At 39.4% G+C, this 21,776-nt stretch overlaps 1 protein-coding gene across 1 annotated transcript; it reads left to right on the top strand.

The window, feature by feature from the left end:
- The first annotated feature begins 405 nt into the window (after positions 1 to 405).
- Positions 406 to 19,983, top strand: baiap2l1a (BAR/IMD domain containing adaptor protein 2 like 1a). Its single transcript, XM_026915504.3, has 14 exons — positions 406 to 696; positions 2,365 to 2,440; positions 2,574 to 2,660; positions 10,173 to 10,234; positions 10,978 to 11,049; positions 11,717 to 11,851; positions 13,301 to 13,453; positions 13,986 to 14,129; positions 15,227 to 15,344; positions 15,525 to 15,738; positions 17,242 to 17,301; positions 17,462 to 17,600; positions 18,891 to 18,931; positions 19,018 to 19,983. Exons 1-14 carry the CDS (start codon positions 646 to 648, stop codon positions 19,088 to 19,090), a joined length of 1,425 nt encoding a protein of 474 aa, XP_026771305.1. The 5' UTR covers positions 406 to 645; the 3' UTR covers positions 19,091 to 19,983.
- Positions 19,984 to 21,776: the final 1,793 nt, after the last annotated feature.

The raw sequence follows: 21,776 nt of genomic DNA, 5'->3' as shown, positions 1-21,776 counted from the left end.
TCAAGCATAATATTGCTCAGGGTTGAAAAGTATAAAAGAAAAATGAATAAGTTTCAGTGAAATTACTTGCTATAATAAATCCTTCCAGTGGTGCTGTGAAGCGGGGGAGCAGGAGGACCCTGGGGAAGGAAAAAGTTGACCAGGAGAACGGAAGCATTTTGCGGGGTTAGTTGGGAGTCCAGTGCGTTAAACTGTGAAAAGACCCCAAATTCCTCGCGGCACAAGAAGTCTTTCTGTAGTGTTAAAGCAGTCCTTACGTTATAATGACGCAGCAGAAATGAATTAGCTGCTTACCTACGTGAGCTGCCTAATCCTTCAGGTCATTCATCAGCGAAAGCGGCGGATGACGTCACGGACCCTACCTCTGCACATGCGACCTGTGACACACTGCTGCTCCGCTCGTGCTCGCGCTCGCGCTCAGTCCTCACTGGCATCTCTGCGCGCGCGGGGTGGAAAAAACATAAAGCTCGTGTAGGGTTTTGTTGTTACGAGGCGACTGGAGAAACCAGCTGTATGTTACCAGCTGAAGGAACACGATAAAACTCGCTAAGTTTCGTCTGGGAATTTGGGAAAAGTTCAAGCGAAGTGATTTTTTTTTCAGTTACTTTTTTCCCCTCTAGTGTTTGAAACGATTTGGTGGCCAAAATGTCGCGAGACCCGGACGACGTGACCAAGCTCACTGAAAGCACTTATAAGGTAAATATCAACCAGAAAGAAAACCTGTGTAGAAAGACGAGAAATTCTTGTGTTTGGGAATTTGGGAAAAGTTTTTTTTTCCCCTGAGGAATATTGAGTGACTGGGATGAGACACAGAAGCAGGTGTAACCTAAATAGTGGTTCCATTTCTCTGCTAAAATTGACCTAAAGTCTGCTGTTGTTATTCTTTCAGGGAAACAAACATTTTTCCTATTTCTTGCTTTTCTTGGTTCTGCTTGCCTCTTGTTGAAAAGATTTGAAAATATTAAAAATTTCCTCTTTCACTTGGGTTTCTTGGGTTGTATAAGGAAACCAGTTTGATCTGGTGGTGGTGGTGGTGGTGTGTGTGTGTGTGTGTGTGTTGCATACCTGTCTCCTCATTGTTTTGTCATGGGTGTGTGCTTGGGAACTGAAAATGGAACTTGTCAGCTATTTACCTGAATCACAGGACTTTGTTCTTTGAAAAGCAGCTATCCAAAAATAAAAACATATTAATTATTAAACAACTTGTATGATGCTATCTTTCGAACATATTGTCAGTGTTTTTGGGCTTTGGTTTATGAGGACTCCATTAAATATTCATCACCACCACTGGAACATCACCTGAAATGGGACTGTGATACACTCCTGAGAGGATTAGTGCCTGTTGTCGTACTTTCCAGCAGCCTCGACATGCATATGGACCAGGCCCACACACACACACACACACACTCTGCAAAATGTAAACAGCTGTAACTCATCGTTGAACTCTAACCCATTTTAACACGATACTTGATTGCTTTTATATATAGGCAGTCTTTTTTTTTTTTTCTTTCTTTTTGTGTGTCTGGCTTATATGACATCTTAGCAACTGTGCATGAACTAATACCCAGATACCATCTACATATGAGAAAATAAGTTTCAGTGGGTGTGGAAGAAGCTCTTATCACGAAAACCCAGCAGAGAAATCCATTTTACAAAATAGGGGAAATATGTACATATCTGATGAATTGCAAACGATGCATAGACCTACGTTTTTGACCATCATAGTTTGATTAAATAGATATATTACACACAGTGCTATTCACTGGACTACTGAACCCTCCTGGACCTGTAGGCAGGTTTGCTTGGGCATACACAGAACCTTGTTTTCCAAATACATCATGTGTCAAGTCATGATGTTTGTGGCTGTGTTGTTATTGTGGATTTACGCTCTTTCTCAAATATTTAACGTTTGAAAATCATAAGAAAAATAAGAACGTTACATACAAATCTATCAATGTATGGAAGAATACTCAGAATTTCTGAATTCTTAAGTCCCAGGCCTTTATGATATTGACTATATTGTTGTTATTCTGCCATATCTCAGCATCTGAGATTAGACAGGATCCTCTGAGTGGACAATAAAAGTTTTGGTGATTGCTAGGACTGATAACACATGCTGATTGAAGGATTCATATCAGTATGTGTTATCAGCATTGTAGAGGCCAATGTTATTATATCAATAAACAAACAGAATAGCATTACCCTAAATAAAACGTCGACAGAAATGTACCTTTACTGACAACAAATACGGTATGTTTGTACTGGAAGAACACAAGTATGAACCCGAAGATTCATGTTTTGTTATCAGTTCCATCACTTATTATCATTATTATCATCAGCCTTTTCTGCTGTTTTGTCCTGCAGAGTGTGATGGATCAATTCAACCCAGGACTGCGCAACCTTGTAATCCTGGGGAAGAACTATGAGAAATCAGTAACAGGTAAATATCTAGATATGCTATGTGTTGGGTTTTCTGTGCATACCTGTAAGGGCATTCGGTTTATTTTAGTGCATGTGCTAATGTTATCGCATATAGACCTGAGCATCAGTAAACGCACAGTTCACTCTTACAGCGATGACGCTTGCTGGAAAGACGTATTTTGATGCCGTCTCGAAGATTGGAGAGAATGCTGCTGTGTCACCAGTCTCCAGAGAGCTGGGTGAGTGTCTTGGTCAGCGTCTGTAGGCCAGGGATGCTGAGGAAGAGGCCGATTATATCCTAATGTAGATGATTCACTGCTGCTGGTGTGGAATATTGCTAGCAGAATGTTTTGTACAGATTGTCCTGGTTGTTTGTTGGCAGTGACTAAGCAGCTATATTCATTTGGGGTGAAAATGGCAGGTCTTTCAGCACTAGCCTGTAATTTATTAACATCCATTAAGCAGATTTTAATCATTGCATTTCATCTCTGCATGCCACCGTTGTATAAATGCAAGGTACACTTGCTGAAGGAACAACCATGGTTCACTCTGTGTTGTTCAAGTTGTCCATATAAAAAAATCCATCTTTTGGTTATATATTGATTCAGATGTCAATACCAGGGTTTGGGTGTTATAATGTTCTGGTTTTGATTCATGGCCACCTGCAGAATGTCTGAGTTCTAGCGTGATTTACCGCCAACCTCAAGCCCAGTGTTCGACCCTGGAGTCCCTGTCAGACAGCTCAAATTTCTCCCAGACAGTGTGAATTCTCTCAAGTGTTGAGCAAAGTGCAGCAGCAAACATTTGCCTCTGAGAGCCTGACCACCCTGCACTTCCACCTCCTTAGTCCCCTTTTCTAATCTCCCTCCATCTGCCTCAGAAAGCTCTGATCTCCCTCATGACTCATCCCTCTGTCTCTGAAAAGAGAGTTAGGTTATCTATTTAATGTAGTTATTAATAGATAATTTTAACAGGCCTTCGATGATTTTTAACAGACCATTGCTCTTATTTCTGAATGGGAATCTGCTCACACTATTCTGCTTTCAGGTATAGTTGAACCCTGTGATGTATCAACTTTTTAGCATGTAGGGTGCTAACACTAAAGTTTAAGTACATTCTGTTAGAGAAGTAGAAATGGATTTGAGAATCGCTCTCATTCTTTTAGTATGTCATGGCCATGCCATGTAATTCTCTCATCACTCTCACCACTCTTGTTTTTTGCAAATGGCGCTGCATGATTAATTGCCATTGTGGCAGTCCATTACTGCAGTTCCAGAAGTGTAGAGCTCTGTAAGAGCCGCTGGAACACTCAGTTGGACTGGAATGTGACAAATGCTAAATTAAAAAAAAAAGCAGCTCTGTGGATTGTGTTGTCTGAGTGGCTAGAGACACTGACATTCAGACAAGGTTGTAGTGGGTTCACAAAGTGCATTTCTAACCTCTGATATAGTGCTTATTTAGAGAAGTGGAGGACAAATCCAATTGTGGAGGACTAGAGCTCAGCACGCTTAGATCATTCTTTTGCACTAACTTGGCTACTTAACCTGGTAATGAAATGGTAAAGTTAAATCGGGTGTCTTTCAACAGACGGATGTCAGTCTTCCAGTACTAGTTTTCTGCCAGAGTTAGAGCATTTGACTCAAACTTTAAAGGGTCTATTTGGCGTAGGACACTCACTTGGACACACTGTCCAATTAAGGTGCTCCTGCACTTGCTCAGTCCTACACTCCTGCTGTTCAGACGTCCACAGCCCTAATGGCTCCTCCAGCATTCACACAGTTCTTTATCAGTCTTTTGCAATTACTGTCTCTGAAGAGCACGTTTTCCTTAAGATATGAAATAGGAGTCAGTTTTAAGCCTCTTATCCGGAAGCAGCTTGTTATTTTGGGGGAACGTAATTGCTAAGATCTTAGAGACAGCCTCCTATAAAGGTGTAATTGGTGTTGCTGTTCACAAAAGACTCATTAATAGCCCCTCAATTTTTAATTGATTTAATTCTGGGTATTAAGACAAGGCTGTAGTGCTTTCACTTGTGTTTGATAAGTTTTTAGGGAGAGTATTTACTTATACTGCTCTGGTTTGGAAGTGATGATGTTTGTGATCTTGGGAATGTGTCATAAAACATCCTGATTTCACACATTTTGGGACATTGTAAGGTAATTTTTCCACATCAAGGCAGTTTGTCAGTTTAAGCCAACAAGTTTCCTTTAGTACCAAGATATATATAGAAGAGACATCAGGAAATGGCAGTCATTGGAGGGTGTGTCATTTATTTTAAATATCACTGTGTTGTTGAAAATGTCTTTGTTCCGCCTGGGGGTTCTTCCTTGTCATATTTCAAAAAAAAGATTTCAAAGATATAGTGACATAAATTCCTTCTTCCTTATCAGCCTGGATTTACATTTGGACAGTGACAACTTTTATTTTGGTTCTGTACTACATCATGCTTGTTTAGCAATGAAAATGAAAAGACTAACCACTTTATTTCAAGAGTACATGTTAGAGGAACCACATAGAAAGCTATTCAGTACATGGCTCCACCATTTCTGGGAAGTTGGCAGTTTACTTATGATCCCCAGAAATGATGTTTCTTTGCTTGTATACAATCATTCTTTGCTTGTATCATTAATTTGTGGAGAAGAAAGTTAACAGAGATTCTATATGTGGAATTTGCAATTGAAGACTGTTGCTGTTATCCCGTAATGTGAGAGAAACAAAAACAGTTGAGTACATATATCAGAAGTTCACATATACTCGGTTGAGCTCTGATACGAAGTGTTACGTACTGAACCTGTACCTGGTCTACAGAGAAATAGATAAAAAAGAGAGACGACACAATTATGATTTAAAGCATAGGACCTTATGTGTGAAACATGGTGGTGATAGCATTTTTGGCTTCCTGTAGAACTGTCTCTTTATTGATTGTGACTGCAGACAGTAGGAAGACGAAGTAGTTTGTAACCAATCACTAAAAATGGCTTATGTAATTGAAAACATCAGTTTTACTATTTAATGTATTATCTGAAAAAATTGGAGACCATGTATAAAAAGGTTAATTTTTCCATGTGGCTCAGCCAAGACATAGATTGAGGAATCACATCAATATACAGTATGTACAGTGAGTGCCTTTAAATTAAATCTGAATATAATGTACTCTGCAGCACCCAGCCTGGAGAACACAGCAGATCCAGCTCCAAAAGAAGTAAATTTTGAATCTTTTATTTCTTTTCACACCCATTGTACTGAGACATCAGCTTAAAAAAAGAGAGCAAAACAAATTGTATGTTTTTCCAGCTCGCTCAAGGTCTTGGTTGCTCGGTGGGGTTTGGAGGCGCACTCACTATACCCAGAAGACAGAGGGGAAAAGAACACATAAATAACAAGGTTCAAGTGTGCCAAATCAGCCCTTATCCTTTCCCCTCATCCCAAAATCCCTCTAAGCAGGATGTGAAAGCACATCTCAGCTTCATCATTACCCACTTGGTAGCCCTTCTTCTCACTGGTGCTGCACTTAGACTCCTTCACAGAGAGTTTGCTGCTAATCTGGTGCCCCCTATTTAGTGAGATCATTATTTAGGGTCTAAATAATGAGGTAAACTTATGATAATAAATCCATCAGCCCCAAAACCTCACATTTCTCACATCCTTTCTAGCTTTGGATTGTGCACAGGCCACAATAGTTTATCATGTGGAGACACACCTGCCCATGACCCAAGTGGAAGCCCATGATCGTTGTCAAGAAAATGGTGCCAGTTTTAGTATAGAAGAATAGAAGTTTTGCACAGTAGCACCAACTTACAACAAGGTAATATAAGCTAACTTGACAAGATGTCTAAATGGAAGCTCAGATACTGTACCTCTACCCATTCAGTCAAACATTTTGCCAGGTTTACAACGAGCTTGTCTCATATCAAGGACTACAGGACTGCCCTCACATGTTGCAAAGTCTCTGCCGTTCATTACTACAGATTGTTTCATCCAAATAAACTATGGCAAATGCACAGTGAGCCTGGGGAACACAGTCCAGTAGGTGGTGAAACTGGCGGCTGAAATGATAGTTTTATATAATTTAACTTAGTGTTTCCAGATATTAGTGGCCATGTATTTAAAGGGGAATTGGCTTAGCCAATATAGGAATCACATAAATATGTACAGTGAATAAACTCAGGTTAAATTTAGCAGTGGAGCTTTTATTTCTTGTCAAGCCCATAGCACTTGGGGCAGCTATAGAAAACTTTCCAACTTGCTCAAGGTCACAGTTGCTCTTTAAGTTTTGGAGAATCACTCCCCTACACGCAGAGCTAACTGTACCCAAAAGAGAGACAGTAAAAACAAAACACATAAGTACTGGTTAGATAATGAGGTTCAGGTGTGACACATCAGCCCTTAGCCCTCCCACTTGTCCCAAAATCCCTCTGAACAGAGAGTGAAAGGATGTCCAGTACTGAGAGTTTTCTGTTGCTGTCTATTTAGTGAGATCAGATGAGGTCGGAATAATGAGGTAAACCAATGATAATTTCCCACCATCCCCAAAAACTCTCACATCCTTTTTGGTCTTGTACTGCAGGCAGGACACAATAGTCTCTGTCATACTTTGGTGATGAGCCTACGATAATATCTTGCCTTTACTTATAACAATGTCAAGATGAACACAAGCCAACGTGACAAGATTTCTAACTTGACAGGGCCCAACTAGATACCGTACCTCCACCCATTCAGTCGCACACTTCGCCGGCTTTGCTGTGAGCCTGGCTCCTCTCAAGGACCACAGAGCTGCCTTGTCCTTTTGCTTATCATGCAAAGCAAATGTGTGGAGAAAGTCATTTTTTTATCTTGGAATTTGGAGATAAGGGAATACAATCCCAGTCATCAGATTTCCTTTGGCATAGATTTTGGTCACAAGCAGCTATCCTCTGGCCCATGGATATTTCAGCTGGCTCTGAGCTGGGTTTTTTTGGCCAAGAGTGCTTGAATCCAGAGGCTTCACTTACCCTTAGACTAGCCACATGTTGAAGCATTACCTTCAAACAAGTCTAGATACACTTTGGCATTGTCTTCGGGAGTCATTCTGACCAAGGCAATAATGGAGGGTCATTGGCCTGTTGCAGGGGAGGAGGAAAGGGTTATATGGGTCCTAAGGGTGGCTCAATTCTCAGCCTGTGCTTTTGCAATTCTGACATACATCTCTAGTTTTTGCAAACTTAGAGTCTGATGTTGCTGCTCTTGCAGGTTCTTCAGTCAAAGGGCAAGAGAGTTCTGCTCAATGTTTGTTGCTTCATTCTCTGAGCAGCATTCCAGGTTTTGGCTGGGTTTCCATCAGAGAATGTAGACCCAGGTGCTTGGGGCGGCAGTTTAAAAACAGTAACGCTAAACAGATGCTTGGGGCTCATTTCGAGGTCACAGTTGCTCAACGGGTTTGGAGGGTCACTTACGTAGGTCCCATTCACAGATCACACAGATAAGCATAAGATAATGAGATTTACTTGTGCCCCATCAGACCTTATCCTTCCTACTCGGTACAACAGGTTACAATCCCTGCTACACTGACATTCTGCACGTTGTCTCCAACCCTGTAGTACTGTTCTGGAGTACAGAATGAAAAAAAAAAATCACTGTACAGTTACATACTGTATTAAATATTTTTTAAATGTACTTCCCTGTCTGTTAAATTCATAGACAGTCTTCTTCCAGGACTGGTCCCAGACAGCAGCGATATTGACTGTGATATTGATGGTGCATTCGTATGGTGTTTACATAGACAGAGCTCTGAGTAGAACCACCTGCTGCTTTCTATGCAGAGGTTTTGCAGTGTTTACTCACATGGCTGCTCTAAATTGGTATGGTTTTTGTTATTTGTATTGATCGTCGTTTGAAATGAGCCCTTGCTTGATGGTTTTTTTGACAGAGAGATATGTTTTGTGGAAAATAACTATATGTATTAGAGTAGTCCAACTGCAGACGTGAATGGCGGGCATTCTTTATTTGCCTGCTCAGAAACATCTAGTAAACACACTCATCAACTGAGGAGGCAAATTGGGTGTTTGAGCATGCCAATCTGTGCTGTACTCTCATCCTCCAGGATAGGAGTTGTGCACTGCTAGTAGAAATAATAGTCTGGGTATTGGATTAGCCCAGTGTAGAGCTGCAGTATGTGTCTGGCAGAGAGTGACAGGACTGAGAGAGTGCTAATCAGGCACACGACAGTGGTGTGCACACACATTAGTCAGTAGAGAGCGAGAGATGCTTTTCATCTTATTTTGACAGGAACTATTAGGCATGTATCCCATCTTTTTGAACAGTGGTTCAGAGAAACAGCACATTTTTCTGTATTTAGCTTCTGATAACAGTAGATGTCATAGAGCTGATAATGTAACCCAAAAAATAGTATAGTTAGACATGCAAATGTGTTAGTAATTGTATCTTTTTTTTTTTCTGTTAACCTGGTTGAAAAATGACTAGGGTAAACGGTCAAACCAGGTTGGGGGTGGGGGATGGGGGAGGTGTTAAGGTTAGATTGGTTTTGCATGGATTATAATGAGGGAGAAGGCCTTGATTATTTATTTATTTTATTTATTTATTTTTTTTATTTTATTTTATTTTTTTATTTTTTTTTATTTTTATTTCTACCACATGATGCTTTTTGTATAGGCTAGGCATGATATCTGCATACCATGATGGCATACAGTGCCCTGCAACCCTCAAGCGCTTTTAACTAACGCGACTCATCTATTGTGTTTCTAGAACAATCTTATCTTTGCTGGGTATAATAAATGTAGTATTAATGTAGGATACCTTCCAACATGTTTAAAAATTCATTTATATTCTCTTGTGGGACTGCTGAAGTTTTGTGATGATTTTCAAGGTTTATTTAAAATTTTTATTTATTTATTTTTTATTTTTAGTTTTTTTTTAGTTTTTGCCAGTAGTAGGGGTTGCTACTGCAGTAACTCAGTTAACCGTCACTGGGAACAGACCAAGTCAGAGTATCTGAGTGGGTATGTCCCCTGAAAACTAATAATTAGAAGTTAAAAGCAAGGTGTTGAAGGAAGGGCAGGTGTTCTGGACTTAATCTAGAAGGTGATGGAAGATCTGTGGAAACATGGGCCTTGCTAATGATGCATACCTCAACTTTCTAAACCATTTTCTATACACCTGTATTTCCTTCTATGCTGAGATCGGCCCGTTCCTATTTGCTTTTCATGCTAGAAAGCTATGCTTAAGCATGTTCTTGTTTTGGAAGATAAACATATCCATGCTTTCTCTGTTCATGAAGATGCAGTGAAAACAAAGTCCTCATGTCCCCCTTTCTACAAAGGCAGCATTTACCAGCTTAATGTGCTGACCTTTACATGGTAATGTTGTTGTAGCTGCTATTAGAGCACCACTGCTCATGCCCAGCACCGCTAATGCATATCGTGATGTAGTCCCTTGCCTCTGTTTGTTTGCTTTGGGGTCCAGATTATATGAGTAATGCCAGATGAGTGCTAGCAAGCTGAAATAACACTCACAGAACCCTTATTAGTTGCATAAAGTAATGGTTTAAAGCAGGTTTTGAAAAACAGTATGATGTTTTTTTTCTTGTACCTATTTTGTTGATACATGCAATGTTTTGTATATTATGGTAGGATAAAATATCCATTGATCTAACAGAACGTATATGTTACTTACAAAGTGGCTGTGATTTTTCTGCATAAATGTTGTAACTACAAATAGTTTTATCTGCTGTACTAAGCTGACATTTCTGTCTGCAGGGGTGGTCCTGATGGAGATTTCTGAAATGCACAAGAAGGTTCAGATGGAGTTGGAGGAGTCTGTAAGAAAGCATGAGTGACAATACAGATCTACTTCTCTTTTTCTTTTGCCTTCTTTCTATTTTACCCTCCAGCTGTGCCATTGACTTCAGTGCCTGCTGTGCCACCCAGACCCCAGTTCACAGAAATCACATTTCACTTAAAATAGCACATTTTTCTGTTCAAAGGTAGTCTTTCCTCCTTTTCTCACCCGTCTATCAGTAGAGAAAGTATTGGGTGAGCAGTAATTGAATGATTTCTATGAAAGATGATGATGTTACCTTTAGCATGGCATATGTCAAGGTCTGTGCACAGATTTTTCACAATCCACTAGTCATTGTAAAACCAGTTCTTGTCATAGAGACAGTTCATCTGTTCTCAGAAGGTCATGACATTCCGCAATCTGCACAGTGTACGATGATCTTTCCATTTTTCTAAGGTAGAATTCCTGTACTGTTCCAAATGATCGTTGTCACTGTAGATTATTTATTTTTGATTATTATTTTTGTTTGTTTATAAATTGCAGGGTCATATGTAGCCTGTTAAAATATTTCCTCGTTCCTAACCTTCAGTATTTCTTTGAGAAAACCTCTATCGGTTTATCTTGGCTACACACAGAGCATTCTCAGAGCATTGTGAATATTTAACTACAGATAAGATATGCCTCTTGTTAGATTTATTTAAGTGTGTGGAATGCAGCACAATTATCATGTTAGTGTTATGACTGCTTACCTATTACTCATGACAGCTACTTTACTCTTATCAGTTCAAAAGGTTCCATAGAGAACTCATTGCAGAACTGGAGAAGAAAACAGATATGGATGTCAAATACATGACTGTAAGTATCTTTCTCACTGAAACTGTAATTAAACTGTTGAATTGTTTTTTGTCTTTCTGTCGTGTTGCTGAGCAGCACAGTGGCGCAGCGGGTAGCGTTGCTGCCTCACAGCTCTAGGTTTGATCCAGAACTTGGGTTACTGTATGCGTGGAGCTTCTCAAGTTCTCCTGGTGTCTGTGTGGATTTCCTGTACAAGGGTTCTCCGGTTTCCTTGTACTTCCCCAAAACATGTCAGTAGGTGGACTGGCTACACTCAGTTACCTCTAGGTGTGAAAAGGTCTGAATTGTATCCAGGGTGTTTTCCCACCTCATGCATAGCATTCCCAGGATAGGTTCCAGATCTACCATAAACCTTCCTAAAGATGATTGAATGAATGTAACGTTGCTCTGTTTTGGGCAGAATATTTAATGTATTGATAGATAAATAGTAGAATGCACTATCCTAAATATGAATGAAACATTTTTGCGACTGGTCCATTTCAGGAGACACCCATCCCCTCATTCATCTCAACAGTCAGTGATTATATTCAGTCTAATGGTAACAGACAGTATAAGAACACTGCTTTTTCAAAACGTATGATGCACTGAATACAAATACTGTGGCTGAATTCAGAGTATGTACTGCAATTACCAACCCTGCTGATACTGTGTTTTTATTTTATCTCAGGCCACATTCAAAAGATACCAGTCAGAACACAAAATGAGGCAAGACTCGCTGGATAAATCACAGGCAGATCTGAAGAAATTGCGTCGAAAAAGCCAGGGAAAGCATTCCAGCAAGTACAACCTTAGGCAAAATGAGGTCAGTTTCCTTCATACATTTCTTTTTTTTTTTCTTTTTTTTTTTTTTTAATGTTTGGTTTTTAATCAGCACTGAAGGATTTTTTTTTTTCCCCCTCTTCATCCTGGGCAGCCTCTTTCCCTTCATAATATGGCTAGCTTCATGAAGCAATTATTGATGTCTTTTGTAGCTGACAATTTCCTATTCAAGTGTACACCTTCTCTCTGGTAATTATGTTTAATAATTATGCACTCTGATGACTTAATGATGCTGCTGGTTTTTGATTTACCAAGCATGTTCTATTCAATAATGTTTGCATTTTTAAAAAATCTTTCACTGCTTGAGATCTTAATGCCGTGCTTTTACATCTGAAGTTTTATTCAGAATATGTCTGGATATTTATTACTTATTACTACTTTTCATATTATATTTATAATTATCATAATTGTAATACATATAACACATTGTGTTGAATGACACAGTGAATGACATTGTGTTAAATTCATTGTGTTCAACGATTGTCGTAATCAGATGCTGTACTCGGATCTGCATGAGGTGTGCCTCCATCTAAAACATTATAGTTATGTTTTAAAAAAAAAAAAAACGCACGTTGTAGCCTGATTTACAATGTTACATCAGGAAGTCTGTGGTATGGGTGGTTTTGTTCTCTAAGAGAGTACTGATTGCCCTCAGGCAACAGAAATGACGTCAATAAAGAAGCTGACGAGATTTGGCTATTGTGGAGCATGCTTCTACTTTTAGTGTAAGAAGTGCAGAAAGTGTTTCTATATTTAGGAAAGACAAGTAAAGTTTGTTGGTTTACTGTATCTCAACATTCTTTCAATCCTCTGGGCATCTGTTCTACAAGGCTGAAAAAGTTTATTTTGAGTTTGAATGTTAGATTATTAATAGTTTTTATCCATAAACAACCCACACCTCATTAAAATGTGCAGAATGTCACATGTATTTCTGGCTGATCAGTGCAAAGAGGCAGCAGAGGTCAATAGTGTGTGTTTCCCTCATGTAGAGATGAGGTAAAAGGTTGTGACAAGAGGCTGAAATGGACACCCGAGAGAGCCCACTTGCATGGTCGCTATGACAACTCAGCCACAGCAAGATAATAGGAAGGGGAATCCTGTGAACAGCGGAGATCTGCTTCTCATCTGCCGCTTAGCTTCACTGAGTTTGTTGTTGGTCATAGTGGGTGGTGGATGTCTTCCGTCTACAGACATCATTACTCACTGAATAATGACTATGTTGGTATTGGGGGGTGAGAGATGCAACTTGTTAAACATATTGATGCTTATCCCAGTTAATGGCACTATTATAGTTTGTCCTGTTTTTTTTTTTTTTTTTTTTTTTTTTTTTTGGATGATACAAAACTTCCTGCCACAACATTCTAACAGTGTGTGACTGACAACATGTTTGCAGTGTTTCTTAATAATTTGGCAAACTAATTTTGGTCTTTAGTATCTGGAGACGATTTCCTCGCAGCAGACAGACATGCAGAAGTTCATAGCAGATGGCTGCAGGGAGGCCCTGGTGGAAGAGAAGAGGAGGTTCTGCTTCCTGGTGGACAAACACTGTACCTTCTCCTATCAGATGGCAGAGTTTCATGACAAAGTAACCAAATTATCCTTTATAATGCATATGGGATAGATTTACACTGACTTTTTGTCATTTTCTCCGATTTAAGAAACATTAACGAACCCTGTTTTAAAACACAGCTTTGACATTCTGTGGAAATAACTTTTGTTTTCCACTGAAACAATTTTAGGTCTGTGTCAACAACCTAATATTGTGCTAGTCTAATAGACATCACAATACCATTTGTACATTTTGTAACAAACATAACCATTTGTATCTTTCCTCACAATTTTGCAATCACAAGACCAATAAAATTTAAGGAATACTTCAACCAATATGTTTAAAATAAATAAAGCCCAGAAGGCTCCAGTTTGCATAGACATCATGCATAGACCTCATTTGAATAGTGTTTTTACTTATCTAGAAAATTTGTTTCTCAAGCTAGACAAACGTGCCAAGCATGATGAATGTTAAGTTATGGAGAAGTGGCTGTGTTATACATCCAGTCCCACTAAAACCTTTCTGTGTGGCCTGCGCCTGTTCCTTTGTCGTCTGTCATGATTCTCAGGCGAAGGAGATACTCTCTCTGAAGCTGCCCAGCTGGCAAAACAAGTGCAGTGATGCCCTCCAGGTGCCAGACAATATAATATCCATGATCGAGGGCATGCGCAACACACCCAAGTCTTCACCTCTCATGGAGCATTTTGACAGGGTGAGTCTGTGTGCTGGGTTAACACTGGTGAATGATTAAGAAGGATTTTCAGCAGAATTTTCTCATAAAGATGGTTATATGTTTATAAAATGAAAATAGTTAGCATAACTGTTGAGTAAAGTAGATCTTTTGGGCTTTAAACCTAGGTAAAGTTTGTTTCCTTGTGTGGAACTTCTGTTGACATAATTATTATTGCACACTATTTTTAAAGCTCTTCTTGGTCTGGCTCTGTAGCTTTCAGGGCTGCTTCATTCTTACAGCCCTTCTCATACCCTGCTGTGTGAGCTACATTTTCCTTGATAGGTTCAAGCTTTGGCCTAAAACTTAACTGAAAAGTTTGCTATTCACTCAGCACTACACTTCTCCTTCTAATTCATAGTATTTGTTTTTGTCATAGTACTTGTTTATCTGTTGTTGAAAAGCAACACTGGGTGTTGAACAGTTTTAATAAATAAAAAAATTGAGGGCTTCAAATTATGATGAATCACATGTACATTATATGGCCAAAGGTTTGTGGACACATGATCTTCACACCCATATATGCGTTTTGAACATCCACTTGCAGATTTAGTCCCCTGTTTGCTGTTATAATAACCTTCACTCATCTAGGAAGGCTTTCCACTGGATTTAAGAGCATGACTGTGGGGAGTTGTGTTCATTCATCCATAAGAGCATTAGTGAGGTTAGGCTCTGATGTTGGGTGAGGAGGCCTGGGGTGCTGTCAGCATTCCAGTTCATCCCAAAGGTGTTCAGTGGGGTTGAGGTCAGGGCTCTGTGCAGGCTCTACTTGAACCTTGGCAAACCATGTCTTCATGGATCTCGCTTTGTGCACAGGGGTACTGTCATCCTGGAAGAGGTTTGGGCCACTTATGTCCACTGAAAGGAAATTGTAATGCATACAATGACATTCTATACAATTGTGTGCTTCCAACTTTGTGGCAACAGTTTTGGGAAAACCAACTGTCAACTGTCCACAACCTTTTGGCCATATAGTGTATATAATGAGGTATATGATGTTTATTCAAGTAAGATATATATTACTATAGGTTCTTCAATTTTGTCACAACCTCCTCTTGTATTTGTTTTCTTACTTTCAGAATTCTGACTCCATGGTTCCTCCACCAGCCCCGCCGCTGAAGGCTCAGACCAGTCCATTGGCAAATATGTTCTCACAGGAGATCCCCATAAGCCCAGTGTCCCCAGAGCCTTACTCAGGCAAGATAGAGACACCCCTCCTTTAATCCATCAACACTGTTATAGAATATATTTTTTAGAATGAGCTTCTTCGACTCTGCCTCACCATTGCGTTGTTGTATGGGTTTGTCATACTTAATTATGTTATTGGGATTGGAATGAGAATGAACTGATGCATGTATTGTGATCTGAAATCAACAGACCAAGACAGTCTGGATGGCAGTAGCATGTCCAGATCCACATCTGTGTCCAGTGGTATGAACTTAATAAAGAAGCCACGAGTGCAGACCATTTTCCCACACACAGCTGGCAACAACGTGTCCCTGCTCAGCTTTGACGATGGAGAAATCATCACTTTGCTGATTCAGGAAGAGAAGGACGGTTGGCTCTATGGGGAACTGGAGAAAAATGGCCAGTAAGTCCAAATACAGCATAAGCTTGGTGTTTCTCTATCAGTACCATGAGTTTTTCCACTGTAAATGGTGCAATATATTTTCTGTTAGTTGGTATCTAACAAGTGTTTCTGAGATTCACGATTGTATCATTTCGGATGTATTATGCAAGATCATTTGTGGCAAAAAACAAGAAGTGGAAAGACTGGTTGTACATTTTTCGTCGTCAATTTTGCACTCCTGAAATGCGTACAGAAATTGGTGTGGTATGTTTGGTATGTCAAAGATCCAAAAGATACAAAAGATAAAATGAATGTTCTGGTGCCTTATCACATGACTTAGTCTTGCCATCTTGTTAGAGTGGCTAAACTTCTTTATTATGCTTAGCACAGATACTGCTTAAAGGTAAACAACTTTATGATAAGACAGAAGATATCATGAAGTCTCTCTCAGGTCTTTGTTTCCATTCTGCATGTGTTTAAATGGGTGATGGAGGGTTGAGAAGAAGCTAAAAGTTAAATCTCATTGATGCATTATAACTAGCACCACTTTAATAAATGCTCATTTTAGCATACAGGCTCTGCACACTGCATTCTGCACTGCAAGCAAGCAAACAAACAAACAAAAATGATGGAAAACTGAAAGTGAAATGCAAAACAAATAAAAACAGTTTTAAGGATTTTGGAAATTACAATCACAGCATGTACAGCAGCTACCACTGTGTGGCTTGTAAAACATTATTGAACCCTGATTTTCGATGATCTCTCGTTAGTGTTAGGTAGAGAAAATAGTTTGTGTCTGTTACACCAGGCAGTGTGTGATTGAATAATCCCTGATCCCTGGACGAGCTGTGGTCATGGTCTTCAATTTATGTCTAAGGCCAACCCCTAACTTTTTTGTAAAATACGCTAATCATGGAACATTTAGTTTAAAGTCAAAGATGATCAAAATACCATATACACCTTAAGAGAATGTTTTTGCTACATTAAAATCCACTGTAACACTTAGGAAGCAGTTACAATGGTTATGAACACAAAAGTGAAGATGTTTTGAAGCTATTACTCATTCAAGACATCAGTGTAATTACTTGTGCTTTTCTAGTCTTTTTTGAAAAAGGAACAAATGAAAATGAGCAGTGTGGCTACCACATGTCTGGGCAAAGTTGCCCTTTGTCATGATTTGACCACACTTTTCTCCCAGAAGCCATTATGTTGTCATTACCGTTTTGAGAAATGAAATGTCTTTGTGTGTTGCTATTACTGACGCAGGTAAAAAGCGCTCTAGTTCAAAGTTACGATTGACTTTCTCTATATAAGACAGTTTCTAAGCAACCAAGGCTTAATGCATGTCTCCCACCGGTGGCAGAAATGCACCTCTACAGTGACTCGCTTGTTCTCGATAATAATGGGAAGATTGCATCTTTCTTTTTATGCAGCCATAAATTGTATTTATCAAACATGATTTATGAAAAGGATAAAGATATATATGTCAGATCTTTTTTTGAAATATGATGGTTGTTTTTACAGGAGAGGCTGGTTTCCATTGTCATATTGCCGACCTTACAGCGAGCCTGTAATCACAAACCTGTGAGTCTTTTCTCTAAAGAAGTAAAAGACCATTTTTAAATAAATGTTATTATGGTAATACTGCTTTTTTTTAACATTTAACTTGGTACTTGGTTTGAAGGACATCAGTGATTTGTTATTCTTATACAACCTGCTGTATGTGTGTATCCCCTTTGCACAGCATGAATGTGGCAGATCTCTCTAAGCAGTCTGAAGAGGAAGAGGAGGAGGAGGAGGAGGAAGAGCAGCCTGTGCTTCTGCCTCCCCCTGACTATGGTGACTCATCCAGGAAGCCCTCCACCCCCTCACCACAGAACACGGTATAACCCACACCTACACTCCAGTCCATCTTTTCTCTATTAAGTCTGTCTGATTTAGAAAACAGAGGCAGGGAATGCCTTTAAAGCTGAGGCTCTTTCAGTGCTTAATGCACAGTGTCCTCTGAGGTCTGCATATTAAACAAAAAACTTGAGGGGACAGTCCCTCACCAGCAGGTCAAGTTTCCCTCTGGGGATGAACCTGAAACCTAATGTTTGCTCTGCAGGTGTACAGTGCTGCTCAATAACAAGCAAGCTTAAATTAGTCAGCCTGCGCTCCCGGCCCTACACGTTAGATTACACGATTACAGTCTAACCAAAAACTAATAGAACCCGATCAAAAGAATCGAGGAAAGTAAGATAAACAAAGACAAACCTCTGCATGACCTTTGTTCTGGGGGAAAGTGAAGGTTTGCGGAATCCTTTGCATTGCTGCCATTGTGCAAAATAAATTAAAAAACAGACATGTGAAAAATGCTCCCTGCCTAGTTTTGTCTTCTCACACACAAACACACAGGGGAGGAGGGAGGACAAAGAGGTGAGTGTTAGATTCCAGCACATAAACATCTTCAGTGCACACTCTGCCAGGTGTCTATGGCTGCACTCTCTGAGTGTCCCTGTACTGTACAAGAAAATAGTTGTTGAACCTGACTCTCTGGCTGTGGGAGAAATGGGATAAAGCTGGAACTGCAAGGTGCAAGAAAGTCTACTTCGTGTTGCCAGTTGGCTGGGATTGAGGATTGTTGGGTAACTAGTAGGGCTGCAATCTGGGAACATGGCATTAGTCTGCCCCCTAATGGACACAATGTGCTCCAGGCAAGGTTTCTTTACGCCAGTGCTGGGGGCCAGCTGACCTGCACAGGTTTCCTAACTTCCAATACAGCTGATCAACATCAGGCACATGATCTTCTCAGTAGTCGTGAGCATTTTCACCTGCCAAGAAACACCATTACATCAATTTCCAGTGATACTGATGTAATGATAAAGCAGTGATATACTCAGTCAGTCATGTTAACTGTTTAACCCTCAAAAACATGTAAAGAAAAATATTCACAATTCACCATCAGTTCTTTACTTTCTTTTACTGAGTTCAAAATTTTTTACTTCTGTAGCTCATGGAATATTGTTGTGCCTCCTGGCGTCGGTCGTTCTCTACAGCACTGAAAGCACAATGAGCTGATATTCCAATCCAACCAGTCTGACAGGACAGCTTTGCTTAGCCTGCACTGAGCCAGGGACCACAACTGAAACAATGTCAATAGTACTAATAGTTCTGATGTTTTTATTTAACAGGTGTCGTTGTCAAATGGCACATCGAAGCCTCCTTTCCTAGGGTGAGTAACACACCAAGAATGTGGCTTCTGTTGAATTTCCTTTGGTTTCTTCCTCTGTGTGAATAATAATCCCTGTTCCTTCTCAGAGGTGGGAATCCCTTTGCCACAGTCAGGTTGCGGCCCACGGTTACAAACGACAGATCAGCGCCAATCATCTAACGCCATTCAGCATGAGCCTCCATGTCGATTTGGGCCTCACTTTCTTTTTGGTTTTTCATTTACAGCTGTTTGGGCTGCAGTTTTGAAATTAAAAGGGCTTAATCATAAATGCTTTTAATGTTACATTTTAATTGCACAAGCCCAAGTTAACATGTGAAATTGCATGGATTTTAATTAATGATCAATTTGTTTTACAGTTACTATAGGTTCAACTGAATTCCTTTATACAAAAGCCAAAAGTGTTTTCTTATGTTCTATCAATATAACACATTGTTTGACCATATTGGTCTTTGTAGCTGTTAAACCGTGACAGTTCTTAGTGTATCTGTCTAGCCTTATGTTAGAAGCCACAGCTTGATCAAGATCAAGTTTAAATATGTAAACTGCAGATATCACAATTTATGTAGAATGCTAGATGAATATACAATATTCTGTATGGTATGCAGTAACATCTGTTCTTGTTAACTTTGTGTTGTATACAAAAATACAAATTTTTCTAATGTTGAGTGTTTTCATGTTTGGAACGAGGTAACTATAAAAGCACATTTATGTAACACGGTGATTTATTTCTCCAAATTTAGAATAGAATCCTGCCTGGTGTTGACTGTGTACCAGGGAAGATAACAGCGTAGCTCAATATACAATGTAAAAAAACGGGTTCTGTCAGTGATGCCTAGTTAAACCGATGTGTATTCTTATTTTTAATTTAACAAATGTCATTTATAAAGGGAAGTGTCTTAATCAATGTTGTTAGATATATTTTATTTACTCCTGTTTTAACATATATATATATATATATATATGGGGTACCATTTTATTCTGTTTTATCATTGATTGTTTGTGCTATTTTCTGTCAAACAGCACTGGAATAAAAGATATAGGTTTTCATATGACCATGTCTCAATATTTCCTTTGTGTGCAGGGTTACTAGTGCACAAAGCTGTTAACTGTTTCATGCATGATATTAATTATGAACATACAGACAGGTGACAAATTGAAGGAAAAACCAGCATACAGTCAGGTCCGTAAGTATTTGGACAGTGACACAATTTTCATAATTTTGCCTCTACTTCACCACAATGGATCTGAAATGAAGCAATCAAGATGTGATTGAAGTGTAGACTTTCAGCATTAATTCAAGGGGTTTACCAAAAAATATTGCATTTACGGTTTAGGAATTACAGCCATTTTTTACATAGTTCCTCCATTTTCACAGGATCAAAAGTAATTGGACAAACTAACATAATTATAAATATAATGATTATTTTTAATACTTTGTACAATTTTTTTTTTTTTTAAATCCTTTGCAGTCAATGAATGCCTAAAGTCTGGAACCCATGGATATCACCAAATGCTGAGTTTCCTCCCTTGAGATGCTCTGCCAGGCCTTTACTGCTGCTGCCTTCAGTTGCTGCTTGTTTGTGGGTCTTTCTGCCTTCAGTTTTGTCTTCAGTAAGTGAAAAGCATGCTCTTGTGCGTCACTTCCCTGGGGAAGAGATGGCACCAGGATGCACTATGGGTAGAAGGCAAGCCGGTGGAGGCAGTGTGATGGTTTGGGCAATGTTCTGCTGGGAAACCTTGGATCCTGGCACTCAAGTGGATGTTACTTTGACACGTACCACCTACCTAAACATTGTTGCAGACCATATACACCCCTTAATGACAACAGTATTCCCTAATGACAGTGGCGGCTTTCAGCAGGATGTTATGTTTCGAAGGTACAGATTGGAATGTATTTTTAAAGGACTGTGGAAATTATGTTGATATGTTAAATGCTTCTATATCTGGGTATGTGGATTTTTGTGTACACAGTGTTATTCATGTGAAAAGTGTAAAATGTTACCCTAATAACAAACCTTGGGTTACAAAGGATCTTAAACACTGTTTGAATCTTAAAAAAATAGCTTTTTTAAATGGAGATAAACATGGTGTTAAACTCTTGCAAAAAGAATTAAAGCAAAAAAATTAAAAAAAAAAAAACTAAGGAGGCTAAACAGCAGTATAAACAGAAGGTTGAGGAAAAGTTTAAAATGGGTAATGTGCGGTTGGCCTGGCAAGGCCTAAACAGTATGATGGGGAGGAATCAGAAGCATAATAAAATTCAGTGTCCTGATTCTGCCTGTGTTGCTTCTGAATTGAATCATGCTCGTTTTAATAATAATTCTGATGAGAAATGGATTTTTTTTATTATGAGTTAAACCCCAAAAGACAACAGGGCCTGATGGAATAAAGGGGAAAGTGCTGAGAGAATGTGCAACACAGCTGAAGGGAGTGTTAACACAGCTTTTTCAGTTGTCGTTTGATTGTAATGTTGTACCTCAGGCCTGGAAAGAGAGTACCATTATTCCACTGCCAAAAAAGGCACATGCTAAGGATCTTATAGACTACAGACCAGTGGCTTTAACATCTGTGCTGTGTAAGTGCATGGAGAGAGTAGTCTGCCAACAACTCTCCCAAGAATTGACTGGGAAACTGGATCCTTTGCAGTTTGCTTACAGAGTTGGGCGTGGAGTTGAAGATGCCACCCTCACTCTGATGGATAAGGTCGGAAAATACTTGGATGCGGCAGATTGTTGTGTTAGGATTTTATTTATGGATTTTTCTTCCTCTTTTAATACTGTGAACATAAATATTCTTTTGAGGCAGCTGGAAGAGTTGCAGGTTCACCAAACCCTTATCTTATGGA

Source organism: Pangasianodon hypophthalmus, chromosome 12, assembly GCF_027358585.1.
Source record: "Pangasianodon hypophthalmus isolate fPanHyp1 chromosome 12, fPanHyp1.pri, whole genome shotgun sequence".
Lineage (NCBI taxonomy): Eukaryota > Metazoa > Chordata > Actinopteri > Siluriformes > Pangasiidae > Pangasianodon > Pangasianodon hypophthalmus.
The sequence above is the reverse complement of the archived record's forward strand: the minus strand, read 5'-3'. Positions and strand labels throughout refer to the sequence as shown.